Source organism: Sabethes cyaneus, chromosome 2 (assembly GCF_943734655.1).
Source record: "Sabethes cyaneus chromosome 2, idSabCyanKW18_F2, whole genome shotgun sequence".
NCBI lineage: Eukaryota > Metazoa > Arthropoda > Insecta > Diptera > Culicidae > Sabethes > Sabethes cyaneus.
In genome coordinates, this window is record NC_071354.1 from 155,011,194 (window position 1) to 155,031,705 (window position 20,512).

At 38.4% G+C, this 20,512-nt stretch overlaps 2 protein-coding genes across 2 annotated transcripts; one reads left to right on the forward strand and one right to left on the reverse strand.

Moving 5' to 3' along the window:
- The first annotated feature begins 7,074 nt into the window (after positions 1 to 7,074).
- LOC128737481 (TM2 domain-containing protein almondex) lies at positions 7,075 to 8,123 on the forward strand. Its single transcript, XM_053832123.1, has 4 exons — positions 7,075 to 7,265; positions 7,321 to 7,349; positions 7,407 to 7,469; positions 7,527 to 8,123. Exons 1-4 carry the CDS (start codon positions 7,172 to 7,174, stop codon positions 8,079 to 8,081), a joined length of 741 nt encoding a protein of 246 aa, XP_053688098.1. The 5' UTR covers positions 7,075 to 7,171; the 3' UTR covers positions 8,082 to 8,123.
- A 7,176-nt stretch (positions 8,124 to 15,299) lies between these two features.
- LOC128736216 (shematrin-like protein 2) lies at positions 15,300 to 15,743 on the reverse strand. Its single transcript, XM_053830694.1, has 2 exons — positions 15,735 to 15,743; positions 15,300 to 15,668 (listed from the first exon to the last, which is right to left on the reverse strand). The coding sequence occupies exons 1-2, from the start codon at positions 15,741 to 15,743 to the stop codon at positions 15,300 to 15,302; spliced, it is 378 nt and encodes a 125-aa protein (XP_053686669.1).
- Positions 15,744 to 20,512: the final 4,769 nt, after the last annotated feature.

Here is a 20,512-nt window from a genome sequence, read left to right on the forward strand (position 1 = left end):
AAAACGTCTAAGGAAGTTTCAGACAAAAAAGGTAAACAGTTACGTACACGCTTAACGGAACGCGGAAGAATAGTTCCAAACTGAGTAATATTTCCTCAGTTTTAAGAAACCACCCGTATACAAGGTTAAGTTTAAAATTGGAGTAAGCAAACGTTACTAGTAAAGTAAAGTAAACTCCCAAGTAACCAAAAGTTCGAATAATGGTGTCTAACAAGGGTTAAACCACAAACTATACAGACACCACGCGTAGAACAAAAAGCATAAAATTTCAGGTACCAGTTTCATTTGAAGTGAGTGAATCCAGTCCTTTGCACATCTCATGGATCTCACGTATCCATATGGCTCTCAAACACTATCTGTCTCTTTTACTCTGCTAGGACTTTAGAAATTTACTTGCGCATAAATCTCAGCAACCCGATTACCTGTGATATTTTCGTTAGTTCATTATGTGAAGTTTACGCAATAAATTGTTTAGACTGACGAGGTAAACAATTATAAATATATTTTCATAGTCTTAGGATTTAGTTTTTCTCGTTTACTTTTCAGCTACTACAAATACGATGATTCTATGTAGTGCTACAAATAGTGAAATCATTATTTAGATTACACAGTCGGTGGCTTATATTAGTTTAATTATTACAAGTCGTCGAACGGTCCAAGCTGGTATGTTTTTACTTCAAATTCAAAATGGCCCGCTTACATCAATATGAATCTACCCAAGATGTACGCTATAGAAGAAATAACTGTTATACATGTATTTTCAGCGGTCACCGATCGAAACGGATACACCCAGAGTTAGCCACTCCAGACTGGCAAAATCGGACAAAATTGAAACTAAACATGGCTCCAACCTCCAACTCCAATAGCTCATTTGCGACCTGACAGACTGTCTGTTGCGCTGATTGCGTTCTACTGCAATTACCACTTCCTTTCTTTGTAAGACATTTGGAAATCAATACGACGCACGCACATAAGAAGGGCTCCATATAAAGTAGCGGCCAAAATTGCCAAATGTAAAATTTCACATTTTAGCACATGCTTAAACGCGGTTTTGTAGTGAATTGTGTATACTTTTATGATTCGCGAATAAAATTTTTATAGAAAAAAAATATCATGTAGAAATAAGCCGTCAAAGTTGCCCATTTCAAAAGTTTGAAAAAGAAGTCGTTTTAAAAAAGTCAAAAAATTAAATTGTTATCGCAGATGTAAATAGGCGTTTTTGGCAAGCTATCGCCCGCTTAGAGGCGCTGCATAAAAAAAGTGATGAAAAGTAAAATCGCTGTCAAACTCCATACATTTTTGAAAAAAGCTGAAATAAAATGCAGTTTTTGATTAACCCTTTCAATTGTCAGGATTTTAGGTAGCGAAATATTGGAAGAAATTTGTTTATCTACGTTAAGGTAAGTGAAAATATTCGAATTAATTAACTTTATGGCAGAAAAATGTTAATGTTTGATTTTGTACCGCATGAAACAAAAGTACATAGAGTCAGCTGTAAAGTTTACATATCCTGGATAGAGAATCACCGATTATTTTCAGTCTTCACTGTTTTCCAATGTGTTTTCAAATGCTAACGGATTTATTTTCGTGATTAGCATCATCTGCGCCAAGAACCAAACATATAACCTATCAGTTCGTAAACATAAATACACTTGCAAAGCTCTAATAATCTCCCGAAACAGAAACAATATATATCAAATGAAAGGTAATGCTTTTTCTTACCTTTATTATCCATTTTCATCATTCCCACTGTTGATAATTCAATAAAATATTACATTTAAAGTCGAGTTCCATATAGGTGCCAGCAAGCATTTTGGGAATTGCACTTTTTTTGTAGTTCCAATAATCACAACCAGGTAGCGAACGGTTGCTCTTAGTTTTGCTCGAATTCGCCTATATTGTTGTTATATACCATTTTAAAACTGATATCTTAGCCTATTAAAAAATGAAATGAAAACAAATTTAAACTCAATGACGTGCGCTATAGGCTACTTATAATAACAATGAAATTCTCATAAACTTTAATAGAAAAAACAACTCTTGTCGCCTCTTGTCGCCGCAGTTTCTTACAGTGCGTCTGAAAGCTCGAAGTATGTTGTATCAAAACATGAATTAAAAGTTTGCTATAATTTGACGTTTTTCGAAAAAATATAATTTTAAAATTGTCATATTTTTAGCAAATCTTTAAAATTTTAAGTACTCTTTCAACAAATTTGGTTATCTTTGTTACTAAATTTATTTAGTACCTGAAGAGAGTTTCAATGAGAAAATGGGAGAATCCCCGCTAGAAAGAAATTTTTTTTTGTCAAGCAAATATTTATATCGGAAACATTTGATCATTTTTCCCCAAATCACCCTAAATATGAGTTCTTATAAGTTTAAATCATTTCTTTTGTTACAAATATAATCTAGAATCAATTTGAAACTAAAAAATAATTTTGGCCAAAAATCGCAATTTTCCGACTATTGTGCCACGTGAAGAAAATAATGCGGTTGGAAATCGAAAAGACGGTTAGCGAAACTATCAGGATTAAATAATCAGTATTTAAAAAATTTAAATTTTTTATTCCAACGAATCGGTTTGTCGAACAAAATTGGATGGTATTTGCCATTCGACGGATGTGTCGATCATTTGTTGACCGATGGTGGCATCCAGCCACCGTACTTCTATTCCAATTCTTTGACGACTGCTACAAATCAGATAATTTTGACCGGAACTAGCAATTATCTGTACATCCATGGGCAGTTTGTTCCTGTTCAGTCCGATGCCACAGGACGCTGCCGGAAGTCCAAGCATATTGAACACCATAAGGTAGCTCATACTGACCAGCTTGTGGTAGATTTCGAAGTGTATGTGCAATATTTGGGAATAAAGGGTGAATGAAAATTCCGTTCGTTACGAGCATATCGATAAAAGCCTTTCGCAGCAGTGTGGTTTGTTCAGCCAAAAATGTTAGCCATGAGTTGGGAATATATGTTGCATCGGGCCAACGGCCAACTGACGGTGAGTCGGAATCAGAGCATCCGTATAGGTACTTGATCATCTCTGCAGAGTATAATAGGTTTCGATGTCCTTGATTCGCAGCATTTTGCACGTGGAAAGCTCCAGCGGCCAACTGACTCGCTTAATGGTAACTTTTTCTACGTTAAAATAGTTTACAACTTTTTCAATGGCTTCCCGTACATCTGGTTGAATCGTTTCGGTTAAGCCTCTGTGTCTAAGTTAGGTGGTTCCCTCGGGGTCTCTCAATACTTGTAACAGGAATGGAAGATCTTCAGAATATCGGCAGGTTCTCGAGAAGATCCCGCTATATCCATAGTAACCCCTATCAGTGATGCGGCTGAGCTTATTAGAGCTGCTTCACCACTCAATTTCCTGATCTATTCAGCTGGCGTTTGCTAGAGCTTGCTGGAAGCGGTCTTGTACGATTGCAGGATTAACCTTGTGGCAGCGATTAATGTAGGTGGCGATGACTTGTTTACTGTTGATGTGACCGTTTTAAGTTTTGGGGAGCTTTTCACTATTCCGCCAGCGATATTCCAACATCTGACACGGCGCTAAGCTCCACGGCTGCTAATAACTGAGATCAAACCATATTCAATAAAATTCAATGTAAAGGATTAAAAAAACAGGGAACTATTTTTGTTTTAGATGGTACAAAAGTGTTTCTTTGGCGTTGCTATAGAACCTGATAATGAACTATGTCTCCATTGAAAAGTGAGACAAATGAGTTCTTGTGAAGGGACCGGTGAGTTACTTTCTCACGTCCCTTCTGGTACCTGGAAAAATCGTTCGCGTGTTGTCTGTATAGTTTGTGGTTAAACAGCTTTATGTAAATCAATCTATAACTTGCTAAGCAGCGTCACTTTTAAGTAATTAACCGAACTTTCAAGCTGTCTTGGGTGCACTGCATAGAACGCTAAGCAGCTTCGAAATAAACTGTCAAAAACTAAGAAAAAACAAATTTAGCAGCACTTCTATGTTCTATTTTTATATTTCTACCTAACTTCTATATTCGTTGCATTTGCCTGCTGTTGGGTTTGAACCCGGGTGTTCCGCGTTGCAAACCTATACCGATCCACTGCGTCACCTTTGCCGTATACCAGCGATGTGAATTTTGCCAATGAGTTGTTAAGTAAAAGTACGTTTTAGAACTTGCAGCAGCTTTATGCAGCGCGAGTTAATTATAGAACATAAAGTTTGGAACCAGGCAATTAACTATCCAGCTTTTTACGCGCTATAATGGCGAACGCTATAAATTGTGTTCGTAATATGCGTACAATCTTTTTGACAACTCTGCATACATCAAATCTGGCACTCTTCTCTTGCAACACTACCGTGCTCTTTCTTTCGTTTACGCCAAAGAAGGAAAGCAAAAATGTGCGAAATGTAAACAAAACTATTGCCCTCCTTCTTTTACGTAAACGAAAGAAAGAGCAACACTGCCTTACAGGAGAAGAGTGCCCAGTTTTGATGGATGCAGAGTTGTCAAAAAGATTGTACGCATATTACAAACACAATTTATAGCGTCCGCCATTATAGCGCGTAAAAAGCTGGATAGTAGTGAGATACCGACAGCGTATGCTACACCCCAGTAAACCATTTGGTTTGTATATCTCAATTGCAACTGAGATATACGAAATCATATCTGAACGAAAAAGTTATATTTCACGCCATATAAGAACATATATGTACCAAACTGGAGGCGATATACGTGCAAGAATTTTGACAACTATTTGTAATTCTATTTTGCGTAGTTTTTATAACACGCAACTAAATACTCCTGAATATATGATTAAGATATAATCAAATACTGCAATCATCTATACTCCTTTATAATTCACAGTCATGAATTGTATATGAAGACACGCACGACTGTAAAACAACTTATTGTTTACTTCGGTTTGACATACTCTAATCATTATACAAGTCCAATCTGAATTTGCCATGAAAACGATTTAATGTGAACTTTCTATTACGATTTTGTGTTATCTGGGACAACACAACACAATAATGAATCGCATTACATTCTAATTTATATTTGTAATTATAAATGTGCTAGGATTAAATTTATTCAAGTGAAATAAAAATAATTAATCTCCAATAGTTTCAGGTTCTGCTGGTTTGATCACCAGAAATATAAACAAAAAAGCAGCACGCAGAACTTGTTAGCAACTAAAGTTACTTCAGAACTTCATGTAGCATCCTAATAGCTTTGAAGTATCTATGAAGTACTCGCAGCACTTCTTAAAGCATTTAGTTCCACGTATACTTGATATACACTACTAATCAACAAGAAAGTTCCACGGAACTGAATCTGAACTAATTATGAACTATCGAGTTCGCGTGTCAAGTAATATTCGAACTTATGGTTGCTTGGGCTTCAATCACAAAAACTATTAAACCTTTCAAAATCCGACTTGAGCACATACACCGGTTTGATAACAGGACATTGTACTTGTAAGTACCACCTGAAACTCATCGGTAAACTTAATGAAGCTAACTGTCACTTTTGTAATCATGAGATTGAAAGCTTCGAACATTTTTGTTGTGCGACTGTGTTGCACTATATCATAAACGACGTAGATATCTTGATAAGGGGCTGACTCAGCCCTACGATATTTGGAATGCTGCTCCTAATCAGGTGATAAATTTCATACGAAATGCATCACCTGATTGGGATAAATGCCGACAGTAGTTGAGGTGGCTCATCAAACTTTGATAGCTCACTGATACGACATGGCATAAATTGGGTATTTTAGCGGTACATAATTTACACATATTATGGTAACATATGATGTCACTGTATCGTCACATGAAGACTTTTTCAAATTTGACGAGTGAAAGTAATAAAAATAGCATTTTTTTAATTTAAAATTTTTTTTTTGGGATAAGACGATAGCTGCAAAGTAACCCACTTTTCTTCTCAGCTCACCTCAGACAACACAGTGAATAGATAAACTATGGTCATCGGACAATACAGGTTTCACATGGAAACTGTCAAAAGCTCGGTCAAAATGAAGAGCTCTATCGGAAAGATAGAAGAGAGGGAGAGAACTTGTGACATCATTTCAATCAATCAGCTTGGTTGATATCTGTCAAACAGCAAATCATTCCATTTTTGATTTTTATTAATTTTTTCATTAAATATTGACTTAGTTGAAATAAAAAAAGAACTGTTAGATTCAGAAAACGACGAGCTATGAAATAAAGTGAAAAAATCCACTTTTTTGGGGAAATTAAAATACCCAATTAAAAGAGGACACATCACAATACAGCAAAGTTTCGTTAATTGGTGGTTCGTTAATTGGGCGGTTCGTTAATTGGGTGTTCGCTAATTGGGCGATGTGACAACTTGAATGTCAAAATTGTATGGAATTTTCGAGTTTAGAAATTTCTAACAACTGTCAGTCGGCCCAATTAGCGAATCAGCTAGAGTGCAGTCGTGGCCCAATTAACGAATTCAGGCTGTAGATCAAAATAATGGTCGCGGTGGTAAGTCCCCAACACGGGGGGAAAAAGTAAACGTTCCGGTCTGCTGTCTTTGCATTCAAGTATGACGGTTAATAATCGACTGTTGACTAATAATCGTCTAGTTTGTTTTTAAACAGACAATGGCTGTATCGTCGGGAAGAACAGCGACAAAACACAAATATACCACATTACCTCTAGCTAAACAGTTAGACGTAATTCGTGACGTTGAATCCAGCAGATTACCCACGAGCAACAATAAATATGATCTCGAATCGCATTTCTAGACCCGCAAATGATTCATTTTGACAGTGAATTTTGACATTTCCGCCCAACTAGCGAACGCCCAATTAACAAACCGCCCAATTAACAAACCACCCTTGTAATAGTCACCCTAGACGCGAGCAATTTTGACTCGAATTTTGAACGATTTTAACCTGAGAGTTTTATAGCCAAGTTTTTATTAAATGCAACCTATTTTCAGATAAAAGCATTTAAGTGTGTACGTGCTGAAGAAAAATTCTATTTGCGCTATTTGCACGTAGATGTCGTGTATAGTACGTAAACAAGAAATTTGAGTTTGCAATCTCTTTTCGTGCCTGATTGGACAGAGATCAAAACTCAAAAGCAATTTTCATGAAATAGTTGTTTTCTTATAAATGGTTAACAAATACCGTTAGAGCGAACAGTTATTCTGAAATGATAAGAGTAAAATGTATTAGACTGAACTGCAAATCAGTGGTATTTCTTATTTTATCACTGATAGCATCGCATATTAGGATTATTCACACATGTAAGTAAACCGAATTGCAATTATTGACCCAGCTAAACTCTAATTTGGTCCGCAGCTGTAAATTCTAACAATCCTGAAGTGATCGTAAGTAATAATAAGAGTTTTTCATTATTCACACTTTAATTAATGATTTGCTTTCAGCCTACTAAGTTGGAGAAAATCAGCTCTGATAATGATCGAAGTGCACTGACCATCAATTCCGGCGTAAGGTTTAATGAAAATTTTCTGCCTTAAAAAAATTGTCAATTTCTTTCCATACAGACGAAAGTACCATCCGATACCAGCCACTGTCCAAATGGAACTTTATGCAGCGAACTGCCCAACTCGTGTCTTCAGTGCAACTATAATCCCCAGTGCATTTACGGAGCAGAAATCAATGTGACCTGCATACCGAAAAGTTCCGTTTCCTGCCATAGTAATGCAACCGGGCACGAGATCAAGCGTAGAACCATCTGCCGATACTGCTACCAAAGCGAGCGGTGGGAGCAGATTTGTGAACAGAAGGGAGGCTGCAACTCAATCGACTCACAGTTCAAAACGAACTGCACCGTGAATAGTGAAATACTCTGCATGGGACACCGAACGTTTATGAAGAAAGTTCCCTGCAACTGGACGCAGGGCTACCGGTGGTCAACGACGTTGATTCTCAGCATAACATTGGGAGGCTTCGGGGTAGACCGTTTTTTCTTGGGTCACTGGCAGGAAGGAATCGGAAAACTGTTCAGCTTTGGCGGTCTAGGCGTGTGGACGTTGATCGATGTGCTGTTGATTTCGTTGCATTATTTGGGACCAGCGGATGGTTCGCTATATATTTAAATACTCGATCTTCAAATGCACAATTTAGTATACTAAATTCGCGATGTGATAATTAGAAATAAATAATTTTTAGTAAATGTGTCGACCCTGTTGCTTTATACCTAGGTATAATTATTGGAATACTAGTTACTTTCTTTAAATGGTCCACTTGAAATTGTAGATCCAAAATGAGAGCCTGGTCTTAGACGAGCAACTCATATTGGATGATTCCCTGTTTATTCTACTAACATCACATTGAAACCTTTCTGACCGTCAGAACTAACGTCGTCTCACTGAGAATCAACAACGACCGGTCTCGTCTGATGTTGCCATAAATGACCCACTTTTCATGGATATCAGCTCCATGAAATTTTCATCATGAATTATATCCAGCCATATCGAAGTGATTTCAAAAGATTTTTATTCAATTTTGTGTTTGCAGGGCAAAACTCTGCCGTATGTATATTGGTCGGATTTGATGATTTCCATAATGTGTTTAGATCAAAATTACCCATTTCAACGTAACTAAATCTGCGATTTCATGCGTCTAGAAAACTATGTTTTTTTTAATGTCGTAATAAAATAAAAAAGTCACTTTTCTTCATATTGGAATAGCATTTGGTATCTTCAAATCAAATAGATATATTTTTTTCACAGTATTGTTTGATTAAACTGAATAGAGAGTGTTTTGAGGCAGCAAACATTTCTACCTAGTTTTTCTTTCAATGTCCCAAAGGATGAGTTTTGAGCAGAGGCTGAACACAAAAGATCCTGAAATAAAAAAGACACTACCATTCATGTGTTTATTTTATAAGAACTTTTTGTTTTGTCAGGATGAGTTGCTTTCAAATCTGGAGTTGTCATCAAGAGTAACTGGAAGCAGCACGAGGTCGACTGCCTCATTTGGCTCATCTTGGCCAATTGCCACTCTTCTAATTAAACTAAAGTGACCAGATTTTTTTTGGATAAATGCGGGACATATTGAATGGCTTATTTGCTAAATCTGTTGGGTAGTAAAGATGGGATCATTTAGAAATGAGGCACTTCATTTTGGCGATAGCGGCGTTCCCAGCGGCCGTGGATGCTAACTTTTGGTAGCGTTATGTTATTTGTAAACAGTTCGGCTCGGTTTTTTTTTGTTCGCAGTTTAAAGGTAACGTGGTTTCGAGATATTCATCATGCAGAAGGAGAAATGGTAGTAACTGTGTGCGGTCACCTGCAGAATCCATCAGTGTCGGCTCGGGAGCTGGCGGCACTGACGAATTGTTCTAAAAGAGCTGTGGTGTGAGTTGCGGGTTGCAAGGAAACTCTCAGGGCTGTCCACAAGGCGCAGGTCAGACATTGGAGTTGAACTCTTGATCGTCAACTGCGGTTGAGGGTCATTTGGAAAGTCAAGGCTGATCTCAGCATCATGGATTGTGATTTGGTGACAAAAACTGAATACTGACCGCTGTACGGCGAATTCGTCTCGGAATGGCTACAAGTGTTACCGAGGAAGTGGGGAGCCCAACAGAAGCCTCAAACAATAAACAAAGGCTAGAATCCGGTCTCGTGGGATACGGCCGGGTGGTGACGAAACGCGATGCATGTGTTCATGCTCAGGTTCGCGGTAGGGTTTGTGGTAGATTCGAGATTGGTTTTGGGGATGGGTTCATGATAAAAGGTCATGACTTGGCAAGGGATCTGTTTCACTGGCATTCGTGTGAAAACCAGTATTTTGTGACGGACAAGAATTCGGAGATACACAGGGTTAGGTGCCTCACCAGGCGGATTTTGCCATTCATTAAGTTCCATGACAGCCTACCGCAGTTTTAGCTTGCATGCTACAAGGGACCATGGACTTCTGTTCATCTCAAAAGAGCTGAGTGCACCAAATTATCCCCGGGCTCTTCCAGTATTCAAATACTGGGGGATAAAGAAGCGAAAGCTGAAGATGAACAGAACAGTCACCAGACATTGGACAGATGAGGAGTTCGAAGTGCCGGCTGGCCGTGGCCGTGATTGGAAAGGGTGTGCACTGGCTAACGACCGGTGTCAGCAGTAGGTTTGTTCATGCAATGTTACTTAATTTCCTATATTGCATCCTTGGAAACTGTTTCGATTAAAAAATTAATCAATGCGTTTTTCCGCAATTTTCCGGGACGCATAGTAATCCGGGATAAGCCATCCAATTCCGGGACTGTTCCGCATAATTCGGGACGTTTGGTCTGCCTAAATTAAACCAAACTGGGCAAAAGTGATACAAAGACAATGGCATTACCGTAGTTCCCAAGGAGATAACCCGTTCAAAACCCCGGAATTAAGATCGATTGAGGAATACTGGTCGATTGTAAAGGGTAAACTGAAAAAGAAGGAAGAAATCGCAAACAACGAGATGGAGAACTACCGAGCAATCACTATCCTGAATGCCGCCTACAAAGTGCTGTCCCAAGCCATCTTTCATCGACTATCGCCAATAGCCAATAGATTTGTGGGAAGTTACCAGGCCAGCTTCATGGAGGGTCGGTCTACAATGGACCAAATCTTCACCCTGCGGCAGATCCTCCAGAAGTGCCGCGAATTCCGAGTCCCCTCGCACCACCTGTTCATCGAATTCAAAGCCGCATATGATAGCGTAAACCGACAAGAGCTATGGAAAATTTTGGACGAAAACGGCTTTCCGGGTAAGCTTACTAGACTTATCATGGCTACGATGGATGGGATCCAGTGCTGTGTGAGAATTTCGGGTGGATTGTTGGACCCATTCGAATCACGCAGGGGACTTCGACAAGGAGATGATCTTTGCTGCCTGCTATTCAACATTGCGCTTGAAGGTGTTATAAGACGAGCGGCGATCGAAATACGGGGCATCCAGTCAATTTGTCTGCTTTGCTGACGACGTGGATGCTGTCGGCAGAACATTTGAGGCGGTGGAAGATCAGTACACCAGACTAAAACGCGAAGCAAAGAAGATTGGATTGAAGATAAATACGTCTAAAACGAAGTATATGCTGGCGGGCGGAACCGAACGCAACAGGGCCCGCTTGGGCAGTACCGTGGTAATCGACGGGGATGAGTTCGAGGTAGTCGACGAGTTCGTATAACTGGGCTCACTGGCAACAGAGGACAACAATACCAGCCGTGAGATTAAAAGACGTATTATCAACGGAAGTCGGGCCTACTACGGACTCCACAAACACTTGCGGTCGAACAATTTGAGCCCCCGTACAAAGTGCACACTGTACAAAACGCTAATAAGACCGGTTGTCCTCTACGGGCACGAAACGTGGACACTGCTAGAAGAGGACCTACGAGCACTCGGAGTTTTCGAACGGCGGGTGCTAAGAACCATCTTTGGCGGAGTGCAAGAGAACGGAGACGAAGAATGAACTCGCGCGTCTCTATGGCAAACCAAGTATTCAGAAAGTGGTTAAGGCTAGACGGATACGTTGGGCAAGACATGCGTCAGGTCTGCGTCTGTCTGACGTCGTGCGACAAATTCTTACTGGGAATGCTCTTAGAGTAAGCATAAGTCCTAGTAATGTGTAAGAGAATGTCATCGTGGTTGGGCCACCTTTATATACGTCTGCTCCGTTTTTCTTCTTTTGGGTGTCACGTTTCGATTCTTTTCTGTCATTTTTATTTTGTTTTTGGCTCCCTTTTTTCTCTTTGCTCTCAGGTTTTCTTTTCTTATCCCTCATTTTTCGTCTTTTCTTTGGTCCATTTCTCTTGTTTTTATTTGCTTATATTTTTGTACCATTCTTCCATCCCATGATCATTTTCCTCTCCCATTTTGTCTCGTCTTTCTGCTTTCATATCCCATTTGATCTTTTTTCCCGTTTTCCTCGTTTCCTCTATTTTTTGTCCCACGCTCTCTTTTTTTTCTTTTGGTTTGCCATATTTTTTGTTCGGTTTACCTTTTGTATCGTTTACTTTCTTTTCCTTTCCTGTTTTTTCACCTTTTCTGCCAGGTGCTTTTATTTTTCTGTTCCATCTTCCCTCTACCAGTATCCAGTGTTCAGAAATCTCACATTCAATTTATACAATATACCTAAATTCTTTGCTATTTCTATGTACAGAAAAAATGAACTCAGCATTGCTAACCTGAAACCAACAATTCGAGTGAATTACTTGTGTTTATGTTGATGTTGTTCTCTATATTCATTCATTCTCGTCAATAGTGAATGAAATCAAATGCCAAAATTAAACTGCCGACAAAGGGTTGTTTCAAAAAGCAGGCAGTTTCAAAAACTAAACTTTGAGATCTAAAATGTTAGACGAAAACAAGAAAATTGACTGACAGGATAGTCGAACAATCATTCAGCACTGCATCTCATGAATGAATTGTCTTGACGGGAAGAAAACTGGGAAAGACAAACACTGTCAGAAGTTCAGTAGTGATGTCTATGGGGTGACATAAAAGAATACTTACCAGTGGTAAAACTGCATGCGCTGAATGCGTTTTATATTAGCCTTCATGCAGGGCTGTCAATGTTTTCGAGCACTGCTAGTATCGTTTTCCGTCCTTATTACTCTCGCATTTTTCGCGGATATAAACGTTGTTTCCTTTTTCATTTTTTTCCTGTCTCATTTTCACTTGCTTTCCTGTTCCATATTTCGCCCTTTCCAATCTTACTTGAGCATCCATGTCCGCCGGTTCGGCAAAATAACGGCATGAAATCAGAGATCTCCACTATCGACGATTACCCGCCATGGCTTTAACTTGGCGCCAGGACAGGTTCTCGTCAACAGTCCGAATGTCGTTGGGTAACCTACGTCACCATGAATCTCTGGGTCTGCCTCTTCTAAGTTGTCCTTGCGGATTCCAGTCGAGTACTTCTCTGCAGATCTCGTTTACTTCTTTTTTCAAGGTAGTCCAGTTCTAATTTTCCTCTTGTTTTTTATTCATTTCCAGGCCCATTTTTTCTGCTTTCGAGTTTCGCTTTTTGATTTCAGTCTCATTATTTCCCATTCAATTTTATTGGTTTTTTCCTGTTTTATTCTTCCTTCCTATGTTGTGATGTATGATGAAAGTTTGTCACGGTTGCATGGAAGTTAGGACAAAGACAAGTTATCGTAGCTGTTTATCGTGGATACAGATGTTTCATGACAATATTGCTGTTGCAGTTGAAAACCGTAATAATCGACTCGCGACATTCGCTTTTATTCTTGTTCTGTGTGTCGCAACTACGTCGCACGTGGTGCGCTGTGATCGCACATTGATGTGCTATACAGCGCACCACGTGCGACGTAGTTGCGACACACAGAACAAGAATGAAACCGAATGTCGCGAGTCGATTATTACAGTTTTCAACTGCAACAGCAATAACTATGTTGTTGCCTGCGAAAAAGACACACTGCTGTATGCTATACGTATTGTACGCAACAAAAGCAATCCTAATTCGCGTTGACGAACGTAAACTTCTGCCACCTCCAAAAGTTACTGTAGGGTTGAAGCGGAATAGGAATTTCTTAAAGAGCGCAAGAGATCGAAACATTTTGACAGATTTTCCCCCACACGTACATACGGGCATTTCTATGAGTGTGCAAGAGATCGTTCAATGCCGTCAACGCGAATCATGTCACACTGTGTCGGCAGCTGCAATGTTTGGTAGTTACCAAGGTAACGTTGGAAACTTTTGCACACCAGATTTTAGGTCAAAGCGAACCATTTTTTTTCCTTAAGGTTTTTGCCGTTTGTCGCTTTAGTTCAAGTTGCTAATAAAGTATTGTCTTTGACCAGCCGACTGGCGACAAAGACATATTTTATTGTATATCTGCATCACCAACAACAAGCGCATTGTGAGTGTATCAAAATATATTCTCTTCGAAAGTTGTCCTGCTTGCTGGTGTGAATAGAGGTTCATTTGTCATTCATTTGTCTCAATATTTTGTTATCGTGACACATTCTGGTTGCTACGTATGTTTGTTTTATAGGCAGAGGTTTGTCGCTCTTTGTTTTTGTGGTTATTTCCAAGGTTTGTCAAGAGAGGTTTTCTGATGTTCAAATTTGTTTTTCACCCCCGCTGGTTACCCTTGACGATCACCGAAATTTTCAATGCGAAAACTGTTGAATGTATAAACAACGTCGATGGTTGCTAACCAATCGTTCCGCGCACTTCTGCTCTACAAACTGTGAAAACTAGATCACCTATTTTAACTCACCTTGGTTATTTCTGCGTATGAACAATGATATTTTGTTTCCCTGGTTGTATGTATTTAGGTACCGTAAACAGGGTAACATTGATTATCGTGGTAACACTGATCAGTTCAGGAAAGTTGGCAGAAGTTGTTTATTTCACTTATTCATGAGAAGGTCTAACTGATCAATGTTACCCCGTTTTACGATATGTATGGAATTACCACCCATCTCACCAGAACAACTGTTTATAGCAATGAGCATATCTTAACAAAGGAAATTGTAGAAACTATTGCTACGATCCTATTGACTCAAGCAATAGTCAATCCACGATTTGAACATACGACGACTGGCTTGTTAGACTAACGTCGTACTTCGAAGTAACTGGGAGGCTAGTATTTGGTCCTATTTGAGAGCATCGTGAATACATCATTGACTAGAATAGGTTTATTTCTTTCCAAGGAAGTAAATTATATTTAACCCACTACATGTGTTAAAGTCAGGGCCTTAAATTATCACCGAATTTCAAACAAAACAGAAAATCTTTTTTCTCAGCATACATTGTTTTTATGCCTCTGAGTTTCGTATGTATAACTGCACTGTGATTTTCATCATAGTATACAAGTTCAATATATCGTGAAAATAGAACAGGAGAAAGTGATTTTCAAATCCAGAAGGTGATATTCACTTAAGGTAAAAAACAATTTTAAATGCAGTTAATGAAAAGAAAAATCTTATTCTCAACAGCTGAATGCAATAGATGCTAAACCACAACATAAATATTTTTTGTTGATTTTCTCTGCTTAAACGTGAATATCAGTTTGTTACAATATCACCGGGCGCTGATATTTTATATTCTCATGCATGAAGTTCATGCTTGCTGCATTTAGTTATTATATACGTTTGATCAAAGCAAGCAGATTTTCAATGTAAGGTAGACTGATAATCCAGAAGTTTGAGCGTTATGCTGATGAATATTAACACCACTGGTTACAGTACTTTATTTATTAAATTTTAGTTTATTTTCATTTTGGTAAAACATTCTCCTTATCGAATTAAATTCCATCGACAGTGTTACATTGCACATTATACAGATGCCCATAGTTAGTTTATTAGCCTAGTTAGCAGTAGGACGTATATCCAACATATCCAGCATATCCACCATATCCGCCATATCCGCCATATCCGCCATATCCGCCATATCCGCCATATCCACCATATCCACCATATCCACCATATCCGCCATATCCACCATAATAGGGATAACCTCCTCCGTAATATCCACCATATGATGGAACTACGTGAACATGCTTGTGAAATCCAAATCCAATCGTTTCCGCACCGTCCATGTCGTCCGCGTTGGCCTCCGCAACTTGCGTTGGTGCATTTCCCTGAGGATTTTCAGCAGCTCTCCTCGCCCTTCGGGTCATTGCAGGCATCGGAATGGTACTCGCAGCAATGACGGCAATCAGTGCGAATAAGCACACGATCTAGGAAGTGAGATAGAACCAAATTAGACAACCCATTTTGTGAACAGAAAATATATTAACACAAACCGTTTTCATGATGATTTTTTCCTACGTTTCGTTGAAGACACGAAGGCCTATTTTACTCGACAACCAATGTTAGACTGATTTGGAAGCGTTTCCCCGGTTCTTTTATATCCAAGTGGTATCAAAGAGCAAAATTTTGTCGTGCCATTTAACCTGATCCATACGAAGCTAGTGGAGTGACAGAGAATTTGCTATCCTGTCGTTCCGAACTGCTAAATATTCTGACGTCATTCTAAGTGAAAAATATAAGTAATCCATTTGTGGCGAATCTGCCTGCTTAAAGCGGCTGATTCCTGAATGTAACAGAGTTTTGAAATTCCAATCCAGTATTTTGGACATCATCCAGTACAGTTAATTTGTGTAAACAGTAACCACATTCCAAGGCACTGAATTTACCTGGTGGCGCGTGCTAAATCAGGTGACAGCATTCTGCGGGTTTTCCGTGCTGTCCATTCCGTCAGCATGAGTCGTGTAAATCATTTCTTCATTTATATTGCGATCCTATCACAAGCTCGTCGATCACTTAGCCGAAAATCAAAATGTCCCATTGAAGGAATGGAAAATTAGTCATATAAGATGGATATTCATTTTTTCAGCAAAACATAACCGTCAGTCAAATATCATCGGTACTCATTTCTTTTAATTTAATTTCAATACACACTTTACGCTATGGCCTCAATTTATTTAATCAGGTTAATCATTCCAATTTGTTATTTAATTCGCTTGTGATTGATGATATTCAGTGTTGCGAATACGTGGATTTACAAAATTAAAAACATGATGAATTCTGTCGGAGAATGATTTATTTTTGTCGTTCCTTAAAAAATATATTCGTGTTTACCAGTTTCGTGAGGTATTAATAACGAAACAAGATTTATTATAGCAGAAAAAAAATGATACAGAATATGCACGCACACATTTCGTGTAAGGTTCAAACAGGCATCATTGATTTCTGATGGGACTACAAAAGCAGTTTTTATGCTCAAAGCAGAAGATATGAATACAAAAATTTATCATTGTCTTCTAACAGACGCAAAGAATGAAGTGAAAAGAGTTTCGCGAAAATAATTGTTAAAATTGTAGCAGCGTTTTACATGACTCACATATCTGTTTTGAAAATGCGGTGAAAATAATTTACAAAATATATTTCGCTTTTCCATTATTTAATCAAATCCCATCAAGCGCTTAGCGGGGCAAAAGTGCGATTCATGGACGAAGCAAAAATGCATAGGTAATTATATACACTGAAGTTGCTCTTTACGTGGTTTGTTTTTTACGCGACTATTTTTACGCGAATTTCGGAATTTACGCGGTTTGTTTTACGCAAATTTCGGAATTTACGCGGTTTTTTACGCGAATTTCGGAATTTACGCGATATTAGGAATTTGCGCTGTTTTTTACGCGATTTTAATTTACGTGGAACGTATCCTTCGCGTAAAAACGACTTGAGTGTACAGTTTTAGGCACTTTACTGTAGATACTAGACATGGAAGATCTGCAGCAAACTTTGTGCTGGCCGAAGGAAAACAGTATCTACACTCAAAATAATCCGCATATACAATGCAATGAATAGTATGTGCAAATTTTAAAGGTAAATTTTAAAAACACATAAATGGTAACTGTTTGGCACATACCATTTACTGGGTACATGGCAAAAATCTATGTGTGAAACCTATAGAAACTATACGAAAAGTTTTCTCAGTGTATCCGCTGGTGAAACAAAAAAAAAACGTTCGGTTAAGTTTCGATCTGACGAAGGTTGCAGTACGCCAGCGGAAAATAGAAAAGGTGCAAATTGAGAATATTTTTTACCGCGTCAAACACAGATTGAAGATATCATGGTTTTATTAGCCTTTGCTGTGATAATTTCATCGATTGAAGCTTCTAACTTTTGCCCCGCTAGTCGGGTTAAAGTGCGATTCGTCTCTTGATCAGAAAAATTAAGAATTTATTTTGTATTACACTCATACTCCAGATGATAAATAGTTGAAAGTGAAGATTTTGAGTTCTTGCATCAATATAAAATATTGAAAATATTAAAAATATTATATAATATTAATATTAAAATATATTGCTTCGTTATATCTCATGAAAATTGATGACAATTTCAAGCATCGCACTTGTGCCCCGCCCTACTCTATACTCCTTCATATGAAGTCAAAGATTCTCTTAAGGCATTTCACCGGAATTTCAAAATATGAAAATTTTAATAATCTCCTCGGATTTTTCCTTTTTGTTCATGTCCGGAATACGGCTTTGTTTTTAAGGTCATAAAATTAGCTTCTGAAGAACGTCCAGAAAACTGATGACTAAATACAATTAAGCACTAAGAGTTGAGATTATCATTAAGGTTCCTCTTACCAATCGATTTGATGAATCGTATTTCGAATTTCGCAACTAACCTGACTCTGCAGGTCCCTTTTGTAGGAAATATATGTTAATAAATTGGAAAAGGCTTCCGCTATTCTATATTTCACTTAAAAATAAAGTAAGAAGTATTTAATAGTAAGATAATAAGATAAGATTTGACGTGTTTTAAATCGGTCTCAAAAAATTCAATAACCAAACTAAGTGATTTCGATTTAGCATGTACATGCCTAGTTTCGAGTTCAAGAAAGAGACAGACTGTGTGTTATAAAAAAAGGGGTGAGGGTAAAGAGAAGAAAAGAGAGAAAAGTATAGAATTCAGAAATATGAAGAAGAAGCTTCTAGAGCTCTTGAATTCGAATCAGATTTTAGACAGACGTGATTAAGTGGAGTTGCGAGCGCCGAGCTGGAGGAAAATAGAAGGCTCGATGGAAGACAAGATGGAAGATTCCGACAACGGGTTCATTGTAGCTGTTATCTTTCTTGAAGTTTCATAATTCTAATGAGGAGCAGTAATTTCTTCATTTTTAATTGTCATGCGCACGTGCACGTGTATGATGGTGTGGTTGAGAAAACGGCCTTTTATCTTCAACATTCACATCCTCTTGTTGATCCATCCATTACGCGATCCTGCATTCTCCCCACCACTACAAAACCCTTTCTCAGCTCGTTGGTCACTCTTCCGCTCTGGTAAAGTTGTGCCTTACTGCTACGGATCCTTCACGCCTTCTCGCTTTTGCGATAGATCTCGTGCAGTGCACAATGCCTAACTTGCGCGATTCAACCTGATTGAACAGCACCCAATCGCCCCACGAAATTACATGTTCTTATTTCGTCTTCTTTTTCCATAACGAATGTTTCGAGTCTAATTTACTTGATTGTTGGTTGGTAGTAGAAAGTTTTAAATAGGTTGCTATACTACCGAGTCTCGTGTTGGGGCTGCCACCTTAGATGTAATGCCGAGATAACACATTTCTTAATTCATCCGCCGGCCGCGAATCAGACGCTATCATGAGCCGCTCCTAACCTGGAGTTCTACCGCGCACTTGGGTGAAGAATCGTCAGGCCACCAAGAGCCGCCCATGAAAGATGCCTTGGTTGACAATGCTAATCCTCGTTGCTACACTCAGCGTTCTTATGGGTGCTTTCTTCCCTGTCGGTATACGACCTTAGATTCTATCGGGGTTGGTTACTCGATCTCCGCTAAGGTTACTCGTATTCCGGCTGGTACAACAAAGAGGTAGGGTTGGGAGTTGCTGGATTAGAAGCTAAGATCCTTTATGGGGTTTATGTTACGCGTTATTCAGCCGTTCACTACCCGGGCGGACCAAAAAGATTCGCAGGGATCCTGCTAGATCCTCCTGCTGATGATGCTAGCGTTTAGACCATATATGCCTATTCTAATCACCAAAAGGCATACAAACACACATTAAGTAACCTATTTGACGAATTACTGCTAACGGGAATTGATTTGTAAATAAAATATCAAGATTTACTGCAATCTTTTATGCAATGATAGCTGTGATTCATTCTCAAACAAGCAATAAAATTTGTTTGATGTTCAACTCCATTCTCAGCGCCAATTACTGCACACGCACAATAATGCTGACGGGAATCTCCGAGATTTTGTCCACGCAAATCTTGTTAGACCCATACCTAATTTGAATTGAATTTTTCATCGCGTTGTCAACAGTGCGTAAATTGGAACCAGTGCCGTACTCAATCCAGATTTCACACGTCAAGATGATATCATGTACGTCACGGAATTCCATTCCGTTCGTCAGAGCAGACGGTGAGGGTTTTGCTTTATTTTTTGTTTTGGTTTTTCTTTCATCAGTCGCGCATTTGTTATATAATTGATGGATTAAATTTAAATTTGAAACTTCCACCAAAATATCATGAGTTGAACTATCGCTATCAGTGTTTGAAAATGTAAAGCGTTTATTCGAAAAATTGACATTACAAATTTGATCTATCGCTTATTTTTACTTAGGATTCATGAATAACTGAGATTCGTGCTTTACACAAACTCGATAGATTTACAAATGTCCTTTTTGCCATTTTTAAAAGTAAATCTATCTTTGGGATTGTAATAAACGTTTTCATTTATCGTAGAACTATGCAATAAAAAGGCAGTACAAAATGTTACAATCCTGTGCAGAACGTATATGATGGTTTTTCAAAATTTTTGAACTTAAACTAGGGTGTTCATGTAATATTTGGGAATACGCGTTTATGGGGAAAAATGTTTAGAAATGGGAAATAATGTAAAGATGATGAAAAATGTGTTACATATATTGCCTTCACTTCAATATCATGAGTATAAAATATTAAGGAATTTAAAATTAAGAGATTTCCATTTATTATTAAGGTATTTTCTAGTAAATTGATTTACTTTATTCAAAGACCCTACG

Bases quoted from the DNA above. Each gene is read 5' to 3' on its own strand.
- LOC128737481 (XM_053832123.1), top strand. From the start codon at position 7,172: ATGATAAGAGTAAAATGTATTAGACTGAACTGCAAATCAGTGGTATTT. The intron at 7,266-7,320 runs GTAAGTAAACCG...TTTGGTCCGCAG, and splicing joins TATTAGGATTATTCACACAT to CTGTAAATTCTAACAATCCT. The intron at 7,470-7,526 runs GTAAGGTTTAAT...CTTTCCATACAG, and splicing joins CACTGACCATCAATTCCGGC to ACGAAAGTACCATCCGATAC.